Genomic DNA, 17,340 nt, shown 5'->3' on the forward strand with positions numbered 1-17,340 from the left:
CAGAAAAGCCTGTCAAGTATTTGGGGACAGCTAAGCCTACATATGTCCTCTAAGTCGTCCCTTCCCCAGGCTGGGCCTCCTCCGAGTCCCCACAGGTTGGTAGAATCTCCTTTCCCTGCCTTCACAGTCCTATTCCCCCCTCTCTTTCCTGGTTCTCCTCTCACAGGCTCTCTCCCTCAATGTTTTATTATGAACATTTTCATGCATCCAACAAAGTTTAAAGATCTGTACGGTAAACTCTCATATACTCATCACCTAGATTCTGTAACTAATATTTTGCTATATATGCCTTATCACATATTTCTTTCTTTTTTTAAATTAATTTATTTAATTTTTATTTATTTTTGGCTGCGTTGGGTCTTCGTTGCTGCACGCGGGCTCTCTCTAGTTGTGACTCGCGGGCTCTGGAGCGCAGGCTCAGTAGTTGTGGCGCACGGGCTTAGCTGCTCCACGGCTTGTGGGATCTTCCCGGACCAGTGCTTGAACCCGTGTCCCCTGCATTGGCAGGCAGATTCTTAACCACTGCGCCACCAGGGAAGCCCCATATTTCTTTCTTTATCCATCCCTCTGTCCATTCTCCTAAGTGTCTTATTTTTATGATGAAATTCACATGTCTGCAACTCAATACTTCAGCATTATGTCAGTAACTTGAGCTCCATATTTCTTTAAAGTTTTTTTTCAGTGTTAAGATTTACAAAGAAGGAAATGCACAATTCTTAAGGGTACCATTCAAATGGTTTTTTAAAACGCATACACTTGGGAAACCCAGACCCTCTATCTAGATCCCGGAAATTAGCATTACTACAGAACATTCCTTCACACCCCTTTCTAGGTTATCCTAATCTCCTATGTGACTCCAAGAGGAAGTGGCCTTCATCAGATGGAGGAAGGTCTCTTCTGCCCTGATAAAATGAGAGGTTTTATCATGACAGGGAGGTTAAGTGTTGTCGAATGCTTTTTCTGCATCTGTTAAGCTGTTCATATAGATTTTCTCCTTCATGGTGTTAGCATAGTGAAAAACACTGATTCATTTTCAGATGTTATTCCTGTGATTAACCCCACTTGGTCATGGCATGTTTTCTTCTTTAAAAATTCCTGAATTTAGTTTACTATTTGTTTTGTTAAGGAATTTTGCCTCTGTTTTTAGGAAGGATATTGAAAGGTATTAATATTTTTCTTCCTTTCAAATGTTTTTTTCAGGTTTCACTATTAAGGTTATGCTGGGCTTAGAAACTACTGAAGAACTTTTAAGCTGTCTGAAAGAATTTGTGTAAGATTTTTGTCAGTTCTTTTACTGTTTGTATTTTTGCCCCCCCCCCCCCCCGCCCCCAACTGCTGCCTGGTCTCCTGGTCATCCACTCCCAGTCTCAGAAATCTCATGGATCCTTGAAAATCTCTACTGGCACTGAGGAATCAAAACCACAGCACTGTGGTGCCCCATTTTTACTTCTTAGACTAGCAAAGAATTAACGTGTGGTTTAGTGTGGCAAAGGTGTAGGGAAACAGGCACACTTGTGGACTCTTGGTGTGAGGTAAAATGGTCCAGCCTTCTTCTGGAGGCCAGTTTATCCTTATCTAAACAAAAGTGTAAAATTATCTAACCTGCTGACAGCAATTCTACTTCTAAGGAGTTACCTAACAGACAATGCACATGGCTACACGGATACTTGACAGTGCCTACAGGCACCCAGAGCCATTCATCAGGCAGTGTTCAACATGAGTCCTACCTATGACAAACTGATATTTTAAAAACTAATTCTATATTTTTTTGTGAATACAAAACGTTATTTCTTTTCTGATTTTTAGTACTAATTTGTACAATGAAAAGTACACATTTTCATGATTCCTGTAACCTTGTTAGGCCCTTAATTTTTTTTTTTCCTGTGAACATATAAGAAACTTCGAAAAGAGCCTCAAACAACCTGGGAAAGCAGTGGAAGTAGGCACATTTTTTTCCATAGTGAGTTTCTTTAGGATGCACACCGATAGTGGTAAATCACACTCAGAGCCTCTAGCTCGCCTCCTAAAGAAGTGGTGAGAATCTGGTCCCAATGGTGAGTTGATTGATGGTTTCTACACAGCACCCACAAATTGCAACAAACAGGAAGCAACGTTAAAGGTTGCTCCCCTTTCAGGGAAAAGGAAATTCAAAGGTGCTTAAGGCAGTGGTGGGGGAAGGCGGGGGCCTACACGGTTAATCGATTTACAAAGGACACGTTTTAAAAGTTAAACGTGGTCTTCCTTGGTGGCGCAGTGCTTGGGAGTCCGCCTGCCAATGCGGGGGACGCGGGTTCGAGCCCTGGTCCGGGAGGATCCCACATGCCGCGGAGCAACGAAGCCCCTGCGCCACAACTACTGAGCCTGTGCTCTAGAGCCCGCGAGCCACAGCTACTGAGCCCACGTGCCACAACCACTGAAGCCCGCGCGCCTGGAGCCCGTGCTCCGCAACAAGAGAAGCCACCGCAATGAGATCCCCGCTCACCGCGGAGGAGGGTGGCCCCCGCTCGCCGCAACTAGAGAGGGCCCGCGCCCAGCGGTAAAGACCCAACACAGACAAAAAAATAAATAAATTTTTTTAAAAAAGTTAAACGTAGTGCAAAATAAAAAGAGAGAGAGAGAGAAAGTTAGAAAGAGTGAGGAGGATCGGAGGAAGGAAAGGGGAAGAGAAAGAAAAGACGATCTGTCTGTCACTCGCTGATGCTCGCCTGGGACCAATCTGGAGGCCAGACCCTCCAAGGACCCGGAGGCGGAGAGCGGGCTCTTCTCCTTCGGGGCCGCAGGTAGATGCTGCCAGCCCCGGATCCGCACCCCGCCACCCACCTCACCCCCTGTACTTGGACTTCACCAGGGAGGGTCCTGCCGGGACATGCCCAGCCGTGTCCCGCCCCCCTCCCCCCCGTCCTTTCCCGGCCACGGAGCGCGCCACCTGGCGGGACTCCCGGCGGGGACTCACCGACAGAAGGACACCCGGGACGACGAAGATGAGAACCAAGGCGCCCCGCAGCCGAGGCCTGGGACCGGGGGCGCGCCCTGCCCGGGTGCTCGAGGCGGCCTGTGTGCTCTGTCCCCGCTGCCCCGTGCAGCCGCGGGGAGCTCGCTCTCCAGGTCGCCGCGGAGTGACAGCCGGCAGAGCCATCAGGAATTAAACTGTGCTTCGTGGGGCGCGGGATCGTCCCTGCCGCCTGCGCGGTGCGCGGGGCAGGGCTCTACGGTCTAATGACTCAGCCAGACCCTAGCTTTATACCCTGTCCTGGGGTTGCGCCATCCGCGGGGGCGAATGAGCTACGCCTTCCGTCGAGTTGACGTAAACATTCACCACTTCTAGCCAATCGCGTGTGGCTCAGGAGAGGAGCCCAGCGACCTGGAGGGCACCTCTGTTTCAAAGAGGAAACTGCCTGCTTTGGCGGCTGATGCCCGGGGATGCGGTTTTTCATCAAGGGTCTGGTCTGTGCCTTTGGGGGGTGGGGACAGGGCACCTCCCACATGCTCTGTTGTGATCCGGGCTGTGAGATTCAGAATCTGCGTTCAAGTGGGGTCCTGACCCTGCCCCTTTGCAGGGCAAATGCCCCACCCGTTCATAAACCCTGAACCACCTGTCTTCTGACTACCGCCTTCTGCCCACTCTCAGCTTCTGCTCCTCCCCGCCCCCCTCCATTGACCAGGGCCCCAAGGAGGCCAGAGAACAGGGACTCCCAAGAAGGAGACCCCCCGAGAGTCTGCGGAGCGCCTCCAGCCCCGCTTGGCACAGAGTGGATGCCCTGCACGTATTGTAGGGGTGTGAACTAAGAAACCTTGAATTGTTAGAAAAATCAGTAGACTGCCAGACTCACTTGCACTTTCTGAGATTTAAGTGCTTAGAGAATGAGACAGACCTGGTGGGATTTTTTGCCCTGGGCCTATTCACGTAATTAATGTTAATGATCAATTTACTATCGAACTACAAATACGTATTTATTTAAAGGCAAAGGATACACACTATATTTTCCTGTTGCGAACTCTACTTTTTAAGGACCTTAATTATCATTAGCATGTCTGTATAAATTTACTTTCGTCACGTTTGTTTTATAAACCTGAAGTTCTACCTGATAGAACATTTGGACCCTGGTGAATACCCCCTCAGGGTTCCCAGCACCTTCCTCTACCCTCTCTCTCACCCTCCAGTGTCTGGGTTGGGCCTCTGATATCTGTGGGCTCTTGCCATGGACTCCATGGTGCTGTTCCCAAGCCCGAGTCTGTCCCCCATTCTTCACTGGTGCTGGGCTCTCTATCCTAGGGGGGTGTGAGCATTTATGACACAATGCAGGTACAAATACTTTGTTAAAAAAAAAAAAGTTCCATCAAAGTCTGTTATGGCACCTTTCAGATATAATGATGCAAAATATAGAGAAAGGAACCTTTATTATGAAAACCTCTTCCACTGAAAGGAATCATCTATTCACGGTGAGCCTGGTTCAAAGCAGAGTAAGTCATCCTCCTCTTCCCTCTATGCCTTTCCTTTCTTTCCTTCATCATTTTGCTCCACAGGCCTACTTCCTATTAGGATGTTGCAGATTGGGAACAAGGGTCCCTGTCCTGTGCTGCACGGTGGTAGTGGTGGGGTGAAGTGGGGGGGGGGGACCACAACTGGGAGGTGTTCTGGAAGCTGCCCCCTCAGAAGCCTGGTGAGGGCCCAGAAGCCTGGTAGGGAAGTGCTTTTGTATTTGCTGTTTGTCACAGCAATGCCCCCAACCAGACCCTATATTGGATTTCTTTTTTCTTTTTTTTAATTGCAAACCAGAATACCAACATGTCCACTGGAGACCTCTGGGTTCTAATCATCCCTGAGTCAATAAATCCCTGTGTGACTTGAGGAAAGGTTTTTTTTAATTAAAAACATTTTAAAAATATTTTACACACTGCCCCTTGATGCCGGTGGCCTGAGGCAGGTCTTCTATTAACAGTCCAACTAGAGGAGGGGGAGTCTAAGCTGGTCCTGGAGAGGGGAGCTGCCAGAGAGAACCCAAGGCAGATTGGATGGAACTGATGACTCAGGCTGGTGGAGGTCTTGGGTACCCCCAGCCTCGTCACCTACCATGGCACTGAGAACCAAGAGGAAGCAAGAGACATTCGAACCAGCCAGAGGAAATCCGCCCCAGCCCCTGTGCTAAAGCCCACAGTCATGGAGCTGTCTCTGAGTCTCTTAACTCTCCGTTTGTATACAGTTCTTTTTTCTTTACTTGTTGCCTTTTGATGCTTTTCACCCATTTCTCCACCCCTCCAACCGCCCCCCACCCCCACCCCAGGCAACCATCAATCTGTTCTCTGTATTTGTGAACTTGATTTGGGGTTTTTTTGGGTTTTGTGCTTTTTTTTTTAAAGATTTTATATGTAAGAAAGATTATATTGTATTCTCTTTCTCTGTCTGGTTTATTTCACTTAGGATAATGCCCTCAAGGCCCATCCATGTTTTCACAAATGGCAGGATTTCATTCTTTTTATGGTTGAATAATAGTCCATTGTGTGTATGTGTGTGTGTGTGTGTATATATATATATATATATATATGTGTATATATATATATATACACATATATATATATATGCCACAATTTCTTTATCCATTCATCTATTGATGGACACTTAGGTTGTTTCCATATCTTGGCTATTGTAAATAACGCTGCTATGAACATGGGTGTGCAGATATCTTTTCCAGTTAGTGTTTTCATTTTTTTCAGATAAATACCCAGAAGTAGAATTGCTGGATCATATGGTAGTTTTATTTTTAATGTTCTGAGGAACCGCCATAATTTTTCATAGTGGCTGCACCAATTTACCATCCTACCAAGAGTGCACAAGGGCTCCCTTTTCTCTGCTGCCTCACCAATACTTGTTATTTCCTGGGTTTTTTTGATAATAGCCATTCTAACAAATTTGAGGTGATATCTCATTGTGGTTTTGATTTGCATTTCCCTGATGATTAGTGATATTAAACATCTTTTCATGTACCTGTTGGCCATCTGTATGTCTTCTCTGGAAAAATATCTGTTCAGATCTTCTGCCAATTTTTTAATTGGATCGTTTGGTTTTTCTTATTGAGTTGTATGAGTTGCTTATATATTTTGGATATTAGCCCTTTTTCAGATATATGGTTTGCAAACATTTTCTCCCATTCAGTATGTTGCCTTTTTGTTTAGTTGATGGTTTCCTTTGCTGTGCAGAAGCTTTTTAGTTTGATGTAGTCCCACTTGTTTATGTTTGCTTTTGTTGCTTTTGCTTTCGGTGTCAGATTCAAAAAATCATTGCCAGGACCAAGGTCAAGGAACTTACTGCCTACGTTTTCTTTCTAGGAGTCTTATGGTTTCAGTTCTTATGTTCAAATCTTTAATCCATTTTGAGTTAATTTTTGTGTATGGGGTAAGATAGTGGTCCAGTTTCGTTCTTTTGCATGTGGCTTTCCAGTTTTCCCAACACCATTTATTGAACAGAAGTCCTTTCCCCATTGTATATTCTTGACTCCCTTGGCATAAATTAATTGACCATATATGCATGGGTTTATTTCTGGGCTCTCTATTCTAGTCCATTGATCGATGTGTCTGTTTTTATGCCAATACCATACTGTTTAATTACAATAACTTGGAAATATAGTTTGAAATCAGGAAGCAGGATGCCTCTAGCTATGTTCTTCTTTCTTAAGACTGTTTAAGCTATTCGGGGTCTTTGGTGGTTCCATACAAATTTAAGATTATTTTATTTATTTACTTATTTATTTAATGTTTATATATATATTTTTAAATTTTCTTATTAGTCATCCATTTTATACACATCACTGTATACATGTCAATCCCAATCTCCCAATTCATCACACCACCCCCACCCCCCGCCGCTTTCCCCCCTTGGTGTCCATAAGTTTTTTCTCTACATCTGTGTCTCAATTTCTGCTGTGCAAACCGGTTCATCTGTACCATTTTCTAGGTTCCACATATATGCGTTAATATATGATATTTGTTTTTCTCTTTCTGACTTACTTCACTCTGTATGACAGTCTCTATATCCATCCACGTCTCTACAAACAACACAATTTCGTTCCTTTTTAGGGCTGAGTAATATTCCATTGTATATATGTACCACTATTTCTTTATCCATTCATCTGTCGATGGGCATTTAGGTTGCTCCCATGTCCTGGCTATTGTAAATACTGCTGCAATGAACATTGGGGTGCATGTGTCATATTGAATTATGGCTTTCTCTGGGTATATGCCCAGTAGTGGGATTGCTGGATCATATGGTAATTCTATTCTTAGTTCTTTAAGGAACCTCCATACTGTTCTCCATAGTGGCTGTATCAATTTACATTTGCACAAACAGTGCAAGAGTGTTGCCTTTTCTCCACACCCTCTCCAGCATTTGTTGCTTGTAGATTTGCTGATGATGCCCATTCTAACAGGTGTGAGGTGATACCTCATTGTAGTTTTGATTTGAATTTCTCTAATAATTAGTGATGTTGAGCAGCTTTTCATGTGCTTCCTGGCCATCTGTATGTTTTCTTTGGAGAAATGTCTATTTAGGTCTTCTGCTCATTTTTGGATTGCGGTGTTTGTTTCTTTAATATTGAGCTGCATGAGCTGTTCATATATTTTGGAGATTAATCCTTTGTCCAATGAATCATTTGCAAACATTTTCTCCCATTCTGAGGGTTGTCTTTTGGTCTTGTTTATGGTTTCCTTTGCTGTGCAAAAGCTTTTAAGTTTCATTAGGTCCCATTTGTTTATTTTTGTTTTTACTTCCATTACTCTTGGAGGTGGATCAAAAAATATCTTGCTGTGATTTACATCAAAGAGTGTTCTTCCTATGTTTTCCTCTAAGAGTTTTATAGTGCCTGGTCTTACATTTAGGTCTCTAATCCATTTTTAGTTTATTTTTGTGTACAGTGTTAGGGAGTGTTCTAATTTCATTCTTTTACATGTAGCTGTCCAGTTTTCCCAGCACCACTTATTGAAGAGACTGTCTTTTCTCCATTGTATATCCTTGCCTCCTTTGTCATAGATTAGTTGACCACAGGTGCGTGGGTTTATCTCTGGGCTTTCTATCCTGTTCCATTGATCTATATTTCTGTTTTTGTGCCAGTACCATATTGTCTTGATTACTGTAGCTTTGTAGTATAGTCTGAAGTCAGGGAGTCTGATTCCTCCAGCTCCGTTTTTTCCCCTCAAGACGGCTTTGGCTATTCGGGGTCTTTTGTGTCTCCATACAAATTTCAAGATTTTTTGTTTTAGTTCTGTAAAAAATGCCATTGGTAATTTGACAGGGATTGCATTGAATCTGTAGATTGCTTTGGGCAGTGTAGTCATTTTCACAATATTGATTCTTCCAATCCAAGAACATGGTATGTCTCTCCATCTGTTGGTATCATCTTTAATTTCTTTCATTAGTGTCTTATAGTTTTCTGCATACAGGTCTTTTGTCTCCCTAGGTAGGTTTATTCCTAGGTATTTTATTCTTTTTGTTGCAATGGTAAATGGGAGTGTTTTCTTAATTTCTCTTTCAGATTTTTCATCATTAGTGTATAGGAATGCAAGAGATTTCTGTGCATTAATTTTGTATCCTGCAATTTTACCAAATTCATTCATTAGGTCTAGTAGTTTTCTGGTGGCATCTTTAGGATTCTCTATGTGTAGTATCATGTCATCTGCAAACAGTGACAGTTTTACTTCTTCTTTTCCAATTTGTATTCCTTTTATTTCTTTTTCTTCTCTGATTGCCGTGGCTAGGACTTCCAAAACTATGTTGAATAATAGTGGTGAGAGTGGACATCCTTGTCTTGTTCCTGATCTTAGAGGAAATGCTTTCACTTTTTCAACATGGAGAAGGATGTTTGCTGTGGGTTTGTCGTGTATGGCCTTTATTATGTTGAAGCAGGTTCCCTCTATGCCTACTTTCTGGAGAGTTTTTATCATAAATGGGTGATGAATTTTGTCAAAAGATTTTTCTACATCTATTGAGATGATCATATGGTTTTTATTCTTCAATTTGTTAATATGGTGTATCATATTGATTGATTTGCATATATTGAAGAATCCTTGCATTCCTGGGATAAATCCCACTTGATCATGGTGTATGATCCTTTTAATGTGTTGTTGGATTCTGGTTGCTAGTATTTTGTTGAGGATTTTTGCATCTATATTCATCAGTGATATTGGTCTGTAATTTTCTTTTTTTGTAGTATCTTTGTCTGGTTTTGGTATCAGGGTGATGGTGGCCTCATAGAATGAGTTTGGGAGTGTTCCTTCCTCTGCAATTTTTTGGAAGAGTTTGAGAAGGATGGGTGTTAGCTCTTCTCTAAATGTTTGATAGAATTCACCTGGGAAGCCATCTGGTCCTGGACTTCTGTTTGCTGGAAGATTTTTAATCACAGTTTCAATATCATTACTTGAGATTGGTCTGTTCCTATTTTCTATTTCTTCCTGGTTCAGTTTTGGAAGGCTATACCTTTCTAAGAATTTGTCCATTTCTTCCAGGTTGTCCATTTTATTGGCATAGAGTTGCTTGTAGTAGTCTCTTAGGATGCTTTGTATTTCTGCGGTGTCTGTTGTAACTTCTCCTTTTTCATTTCTAATTTTATTGATTCGAGTCCTCTCCCTCTTTTTCTTTATGAGTCTGGCTAATGGCTTATCAACTTTGTTTATCTTCTCAAAGAGCCAGCTTTTAGTTTTATTGATCCTTGCTATTGTTTTCTTTGTTTCTATTTCATTTATTTCTGCTCTGATCTTTATGATTTCTTTCCTTCTGCTAACTTTGGGTTTTGTTTGTTCTTCTTTCTCTAGTTCCTTTAGGTGTAACGTTAGATTGTTTATTTGAGATTTTTCTTGTTTCTTGAGGTGGGCTTGTATAGCTATAAACTTCCCTCTTAAAACTGCTTTTGCTGCATCCCATAGGTTTTGGATTGTCGTGTTTTCATTGTCATTTGTCTCTAGGTATTTTTTGATTTCCTCTTTGATTTCTTCAGTGATCTCTTGGTTATTTAGTAACGTATTGTTTAGCCTCCATGTGTTTATGTTTTTTACGTATTTTTCCCTATAATTCATTTCTAATCTCATAGCATTGTGGTCAGAGAAGATGCTTCATATGATTTCAATTTTTTAAATTTACTGAGGCTTGATTTGTGACCCGTGATGTGATCTATCTTGGAGAATGTTCCATGCGCACTTGAGAAGAAAGTGTAATCTGCTGTTTTTGGATGGAATGTCCTATAAATATCAATTAAATCTCTCTGGTCTATTGTGTCATTTAAAGCTTGTGTTTCCTTATTAATTTTCTGTCTGGATGATCTGTCCATTGGTGTAAGTGAGGTGGTAAAGTCCCCCACTATTACTGTGTTACTGTCGATTTCCTCTTTTATAACTGTTAGCAGTTGCCTTATGTATTGAGGTGCTCCCATGTTGGGTGCATATATATTTATAATTGTTATATCTTCTTCTTGGATTGATCCCTTGATCATTATGTACTGTCCTTCCTTGTCTCTTGTAACATTCTTTATTTTAAAGTCTATTTTATCTCATATGAGTATTGCTACTCCAGCTTTTTTTAAATTTCCATTTGCATGGAATATCTTTTTCCATCCCCTCACTATCAGTCTGTATGTGTCCCCAGGTCTGAAGTGGGTCTCTTGTAGACAGCATATAGATGGGTCTTGTTTTTGTATCTGTTGAGCGAGCCTGTGTCTTTTGGTTGGAGCATTTAAACCATTCACGTTTAAGGTAATTATCGATATGTATGTTCCTATTACTATTTTCTTAATTGTTTTGGTTTTGTTTTTGTAGGTGCTTTTCTTCTCTTGTGTTTCCCACTTAAGGAAGTTCCTTTAGCATTTGATGTAGAGCTGGTTTGGTGGTGCTGAATTCTCTTAGCTTTTGCTTGTCTGTAAAGCTTTTGATTTCTCCATCGAATCTGAATGAGATCCTTGTGGGGTAGAGTAATCTTGGTTGTAGGTTCTTCCCTTTCATCACTTTAAGTATACCATGCCACTCCCTTCTGGCTTGTAGAGTTTCTGCTGAGAAATCAGCTGTTAACCTTATGGGAGTTCCCTTTTATGTTATTTGTTTTTTTCCCTTGCTGCTTTCAATAATTTTTATTTGTCTTTAATTTCTGTCCGTTTGATTACTATGTGTCTCAGAGTGTTTCTCCTTGGGTTTATCCTGTATGGGAGTCGCTGTGCTTCCTGGACTTTGGTGGCTATTTCCTTTCCCATGTTAGGAGAGTTTTTGACTATAATCTCTTCAAATATTTTCTCGAGTCCTTTCTCTCTTCTTCTGGGACCCCTGTAATGTGAATGTTGTTGCGTTTAATGTTGTCCCAGAGGTCTCTTAGGCTGCCTTCATTCCTTTTCATTCTTTTTTCTTTATTCTGTTCCGCAGTAGTGAATTCCACCATTGTGTCTTCCAGGTCACTTATCCGTTCTTCTGCCTCAGTTATTCTGCTATTGATTCCTTCTAGTGTAGTTTTCATTTCAGTTATTGTATTGTTCATTTCTGTTTGTTTGTTCTTTAATTCTTCTAGATCTGTGTTGAACATTTCTTGCATCTTCTTGATCTTTGCCTCCATGCTTTTTCCAAGGTCCTGGATCAACTTCACTATCATTAATCTGAATTCTTTTTCTGGAAGATTGCCTATCTCCCTTTCCTTTAGATGTTTTTCTGGGGTTGTATCTTGTTCCTTCATCTGGTACATAGCCTTCTGCCTTTTCATCTTGTCTATCTTCCTGTGAATGTGGTTTTTGTTCCATAGGCTGCAGGATTGTAGTTCTTCTTGTTTCTGCTGTCTGCCCTCTGGTGGATGAGGCTATCTAAGAGGCTTGTGCAAGTTTCCTGATGGGAGGGACTGGTGGTGGGTAGAGCTGGCTGTTGCTCTGGTGGGCAGAGCTCAGTAAAACTTTAATCCGCTTGTCTGCTGATGGTTGGGGCTGGGTTCCCTCCCTGTTGGTTGTTTGGCCTGAGGTGACCCAACACTGGAGCCTACCTGGGCTCTTTGGTGGGGCCAATGGCAGACTCTGGGAGGGCTCACACCAAGGAGTATTTCCCAGAACTTCTTCTGCCAGTGTCCTTGTCCCTTGGTGAGCCACAGCTGCCCTCCACCTCTGCAGAAGACCCTCCAACACTAGCGGGTAGGTCTGGTTCAGTCTCCTATGGCGTCACTGCTCCTTCCCCTGGGCCCCGATGTGCACACTACTTTGTGTGTGCCCTCCAGGAGTGGAGTCTCTGTTTCCCTCAGTCCTGCCGAAGTCCTGCAATCAAATCCCGCTAGCCTTCAAAGTCTGATTCTCTAGGAATTCCTCCTCCTGTTGCCAGACCCCCAGGTTGGGAAGCGTGATGTGTGGCTCAGAACCTTCACTCCAGTGGGTGGACTTCTGTGGTATAAGTGTTCTCCAGTTTGTGAGTCACCCACCCAGCAGTTATGGGATTTGATTTTATTATGATAGCGCCCCTCCTACCATCTCATTGTGGCTTCTCCTTTGCCTTTGCATGTGGGGTATCTTTTTTGGTGAGATACAGTGTCTTCCTGTCGATGATTGTTCAGCAGTTAGTTGTGATTTCGGTGTTCTTGAAAGAGGGAGTGAAAGCATGTCCTTCTGCTCCGCCATCTTCCTTACCTCAAGTGTCAAGATCATTTTTTTCTATTTCTGTGAAAATGCGATTGAAATTTTGATAGGGATTGCATTGAATCTGTAGATTGTTTTGGGTATATGAACATTTTAACAATATTGATTCATCAATTCCATGAACATTTATTATTTTTCCATTTATTTGTGTCTTCTTCAATGTCTTGTAGTTTTCAATATACAGATCTTTCGCTTCCTTTGTTAAATTTATTCCTAGGAATCTTATTCTGTTTGATGCAATTGTAAATGACATTATTTCCTTAATTTCTCTTTCTGAGGGTTTATTATTAGTGTAAAGAAATACAATAGATATTTCTAGCAATAAAGATAACTTTATTGAATTCATTTATTAGTTCTAAGAGTTTTTGATGGAGTCTTGAGGGTTTTCTATATATAATATCATGTTCTCTGAGAATAGTGACAGTTTTACTACTTTCTTTCCTATTTTTTTTTAACATCTTTATTGGAGTATAATTGCTTTACAATGATGTGTTATTTTCTGCTTTATAACAAAGTGAATCAGCTATACATATACATATATCCCCATATCTCCTCCCTCTTGCGTCTCCCTTTCTTTCCTATTTGGATGACTTTTATCTCTTTTTCTTGCCTAATTCCTCTGGCTAGGACTTGTAGTACTATGTGGATAAAAGCTGTGAGAGTGGGCATCCTTGTCATATTCCTGATCTTAGAGGAAAAGTTTTCAGATTCTTGTGAATTATGCCACGCAGAGAACTTCCAGATAAGGAAGACACCTCTAGATCAGCAAAGGGTAACTACTGCCCTTTAGTTACAGTTGAAAAACATTACACAACATTCAAATACCACTCAGCTGCTCTCAGACCTCTCTTGTGAGGGAACTATGCTTTCAAAAGCCCAGTCATATGTGGAACCCTCCCCTTTTGGGGAAGGACACAGAGAGGAAGCCACAAGAGTGAATCTGCTTTTCTGGAGGGCAGTAGTTGTGATGCTCATTACTCTTTCTCCCGGGGAAGACGTGACTCGGATGGGTGACCTCATCTGTCACCCCATCACCTCTTTTGGGCATCTTTTCATGGACACATTCCTCCCTGTCCTTAGCTGCAGTCAAGAGCCAACCAGGACAATGCTGGAGAGAGATTTCTTATAGGAACATTTATGTATTATCTGATTATTGCAATAATGGGACATTTATTTTCTACAATATGTACACACAAATTTTGATGAGACTTATTTGAGAACTGCTGCTAACAACATTCCTGTTCATCTTATATTCCCAAAAGAGAGAAGGAGAAAATTAAATGCATGGTGAGTGTTGAAGGGGTTTTAGGTTCTCCATGAGGAAGGTGACCTAGGATCCTCGAGAACTTCTTCTGCCTGGATTATTGGCCAGCTAGAAGAATCAGAACCACGCAATTGTAGAGACCACCTCACTGGAGCCAGTGGGCATGAGATCACCCACCGACCCTTACCTCTAGCCCTTTTGGGCCTGCCTGGTGGTCAGGGTCTGAACAGCCCTTGTGGGTGCTGTAAGAGCACTGCTGAGTGCTTTGGCCTCGGAGGAAATCTCATGACGTTCCTGTGTATGCTGAGTGTCACCATCACTAGGCCCCCTAGTGCCTGCATGACACAGGGAGTATGTGGAGAGAGAAGGAGTCTGGTTGGACATTTAGTGGACAGAGGATGCAACTAATAGAAACAAAGAGTGGCATCCTATCCCTTTGCCCACATAATGTAACCCAATCAGGGGGTGACATCCCATCACCTTGGCATTTTCTTGGTGAGAAGCAAGTCACAGATTCTGTCCATACCCACAGGTGGGATTACACAGGGCTGGACTCATTGGTGGTCATCTCAGCGTGTGTCTGCCTCATGGATTATTTTAAAATCAGAAGAAAATTTAACGTAAAAGTAACCTAGTAATGGATCATTAAAACATGTACAAGACAAGGTACGAGAATAGAAAGGGTTCCAAACTGTAAAGCACAAGTTTGATGAGCTGGTTGTTTTCCTAATGTACACTGAAATATTGGATATATATTGTGCCTGACTTTTAAAATGAAATAAGAATCCTGCATGTTCTCCCTTAAACATACCTTTGGATATTGTTAAAGATCCCACCTGTTGGCACTACTGCAATATTCTACATTCTAAATGGCAGTAAGGTAGATTAGGACTTGGGCCCATATGACAGAGTAAAGTAAGCAGATATAGATGGAAGGTGTTAAGTGTAAAGTTAATGATCAGGTATATGATTGAATATTTTTCTCTTTTAAATTGATACACTAATTTCAGTACATTTCTTTTCTTTGAATAAGGGGAGTTGGAATAACCATAATGGTAGTAATGACTGAACAACTCACAAGACAGCAGTGGGTGCAGGAAGGGATTTCCCCAGGGAAACCTCAGGAGCCAGGAGATGCAGGTCCCTGCTTGCTGCTGCAGACCAGGGCATACAAGATGGAGGTGAGCTTTGTCTGGGCCACTTCCCTTCCAGGGATCTTCCCTCCCTGTGGTGAGGACATTCCCTCCCTAAGGATGCCCTGATCCCTCTCAAGGTGTGAATACTTTGCCAGGGTCTGTCCTCATCCACCTGCAGGGCCCTGAAGAGCTCTGTGCAGACATGCCACTGTCCCAGCCCCAGCATGACCCTCTGCCTTCTCAACCCCAGTCCTGCGCCTGACCTTTCTCCAGCATGGGGCTAAACGAGTGCACGGAATCAATTGTGAGGAACCCTGACCATAGCTCCCCAAAAATCTCCAGACCAAAATGAATGAGCTGTTGGTAGGAACCAAAATAGTGCACGTGTGTATGTGTGTGTATGTGTGCACGCATATGTGCATGTGTGTGTATGTGCGTGTGTGTGTGTGTAGAGGAAAAAATACCTCTATAGCTTAACTCAATATTCCACTTCTTCTAGGAAGTTACCTTAAGAACATGATCAAGAATCTAACTGAAGATATATTTTCAAATATATTCACAAGTTCTTGGCTATCAGGATGCTGGTGATTGAGCTTGCAGGGAGGGGATGGTTGCAGGGCTCCAACATAACAATGGACACTTGCCATCTTGGGAATGCAGGTTATCTTCCTCACCTTCAGAGGTGACCCCACAGAAGGTTTATTGTCTGCGTTGGGGTGGGGAAGTTGGGGCAAAGGTGAAATGCAGGAGAAAAGGTACAGGGCTGGAGAATGGGAATGCCCTATAGTAAGAGGACACCTAGTACTGGTTTGGAGCAAAAGGGAAGGAGAAAGGGGGATAATTGAGCAGGAGCAGACTGTGGAGGAGAGGAGAGATGGTACTCGAGGACTACGGAAGATTAAAACAGCAGGTTGTGGTTTCCGTGGCTTCAGGGTGAGACTGAAGTATCAATGGGCAGGGGCAGAAGGGCAGCCTCTGGGGGTGGGGGATGCAGCTCTGTACTCAGCACCTTGGTTCTGGGAAGGGGACAGAGGTGGAACCATGGAGCCTTCCAGAAACTCTAAGTGAGAAGGAGAGCTAGGGCCTAAAGTCCAGGGGAGAAGAAATGGGTCTCTGTGAGGTTGCAGGGCTGAGTCACTGGGCCCACTGATGAGGATGCAGAAAGGCCAGTGGGGACAGAAAGGGAAGGTGGCCCAGGAGCTGCAGGAGGCCCCCAGGTGAGGGGTCACAGAATGGCCCCACCCCCCCTTCCTAGCAGCTCTGTCAGAGCCGGTCTCCACCTCCAGGGAGCCCAGCAGGCCCAGGTGTGGCCCAGAGACATCACCTGGGGAGGCTGTGGGGAAGCCGGGCCAGGCTGGGGTCCCTCTCCCAGGGGAAGGGCAGGGAGGAGAGGGAGGGAGGCGGGGCTGGATTCCAGTCCCCCAGGAACCTGGTGCCCAGAAATCCAGAGTCAGAGCAGGAGACACCCATGTAGGGTGAGCCTGAGACATAAAGGGTAGAAGGAAGGAGCCGGTCACACAGCAAGAAAACACACCCCTGCACCCGGGTCACTCAGCACTGCTCCAGAAGAGAAGAGGAGGATGGGGGAGAAAAATACACACACACACTTCTTTTTATTTATAATTACATATTTTGGTCATGGATTCATAAATATGTAAATATTTTGTAGCTAATGGCCTTTCTTGTATTGTTTGATATTATCGACAAACTCTTCAAAGGGATAATCAACTGCTTCCCTTTCAAGGAGAAGGGATAAACCAGGGACACTGTGATTTCCTAAATCAATTCTTCCACTCCCATGCACATGCAGGGGCTATCTATGTGTTCTTTTGTCCTATCTTCAAGTTCACTGATCCTTTCTTCTACCTGTCAAGTGTGCGGTTAAACACCTCTAGTGTGGATTTGTCACTTCAGCTATTTGACTTTTCAGCCCTACAATTTCGTTTTGGTTCCTTTTGATATATTCTATTTTTATGGACACATTCCCTGCAGTAATCCTCATTTCTTAAGTGTCTGCTCCAGCTTTGACAGCTGTATGCAGCTAAGTAGCTATCACCCAATCAAGACACCGAACATTCCCAGCACCCCACACAGCTCCCTTCTGCCCCTTCTAGTCCTTTCCCACCCACCCCATCAGGAGATAGGCACTCCCTCCCAGGCTATATGTGACTCAAATGAAGAATATATATGAGGGCACTTTGGAAAATAGAAGTAAAGGTTATTCCACAAATGCAAAGGTACTTTGATCAGTAATAATGTACCATATCAATAGTCTAAATAAGGGAATGAAAGCATCTGATAGTCTCCATGG

At 43.0% G+C, this 17,340-nt stretch overlaps 1 protein-coding gene across 7 annotated transcripts in view; it reads right to left on the reverse strand.

Moving 5' to 3' along the window:
- The window catches only part of TNFRSF10A (TNF receptor superfamily member 10a), a 39,963-nt gene that overhangs the window by 10,542 nt on the left and 12,081 nt on the right, over positions 1–17,340 (reverse strand). For 2 of the 7 annotated variants that reach the window (XM_068552727.1, XM_068552723.1), the window contains exon 1: positions 2,954–3,226. The exons of 2 other annotated variants lie outside the window; for them this stretch is intronic. In XM_068552727.1, the coding sequence (XP_068408828.1) occupies positions 2,954–3,136 (183 nt within the window). In that variant the 5' untranslated portion in view covers positions 3,137–3,226. Of the gene's footprint in view, positions 1–2,953; positions 3,227–17,340 lie in introns of those variants that run through there. 3 more of the 7 variants (XM_068552725.1, XM_068552729.1, XM_068552726.1) reach the window with 3 other exon arrangements.

This window comes from Eschrichtius robustus, chromosome 10, assembly GCF_028021215.1.
Source record: "Eschrichtius robustus isolate mEscRob2 chromosome 10, mEscRob2.pri, whole genome shotgun sequence".
In the NCBI taxonomy this organism is placed as follows: Eukaryota; Metazoa; Chordata; class Mammalia; order Artiodactyla; family Eschrichtiidae; genus Eschrichtius; species Eschrichtius robustus.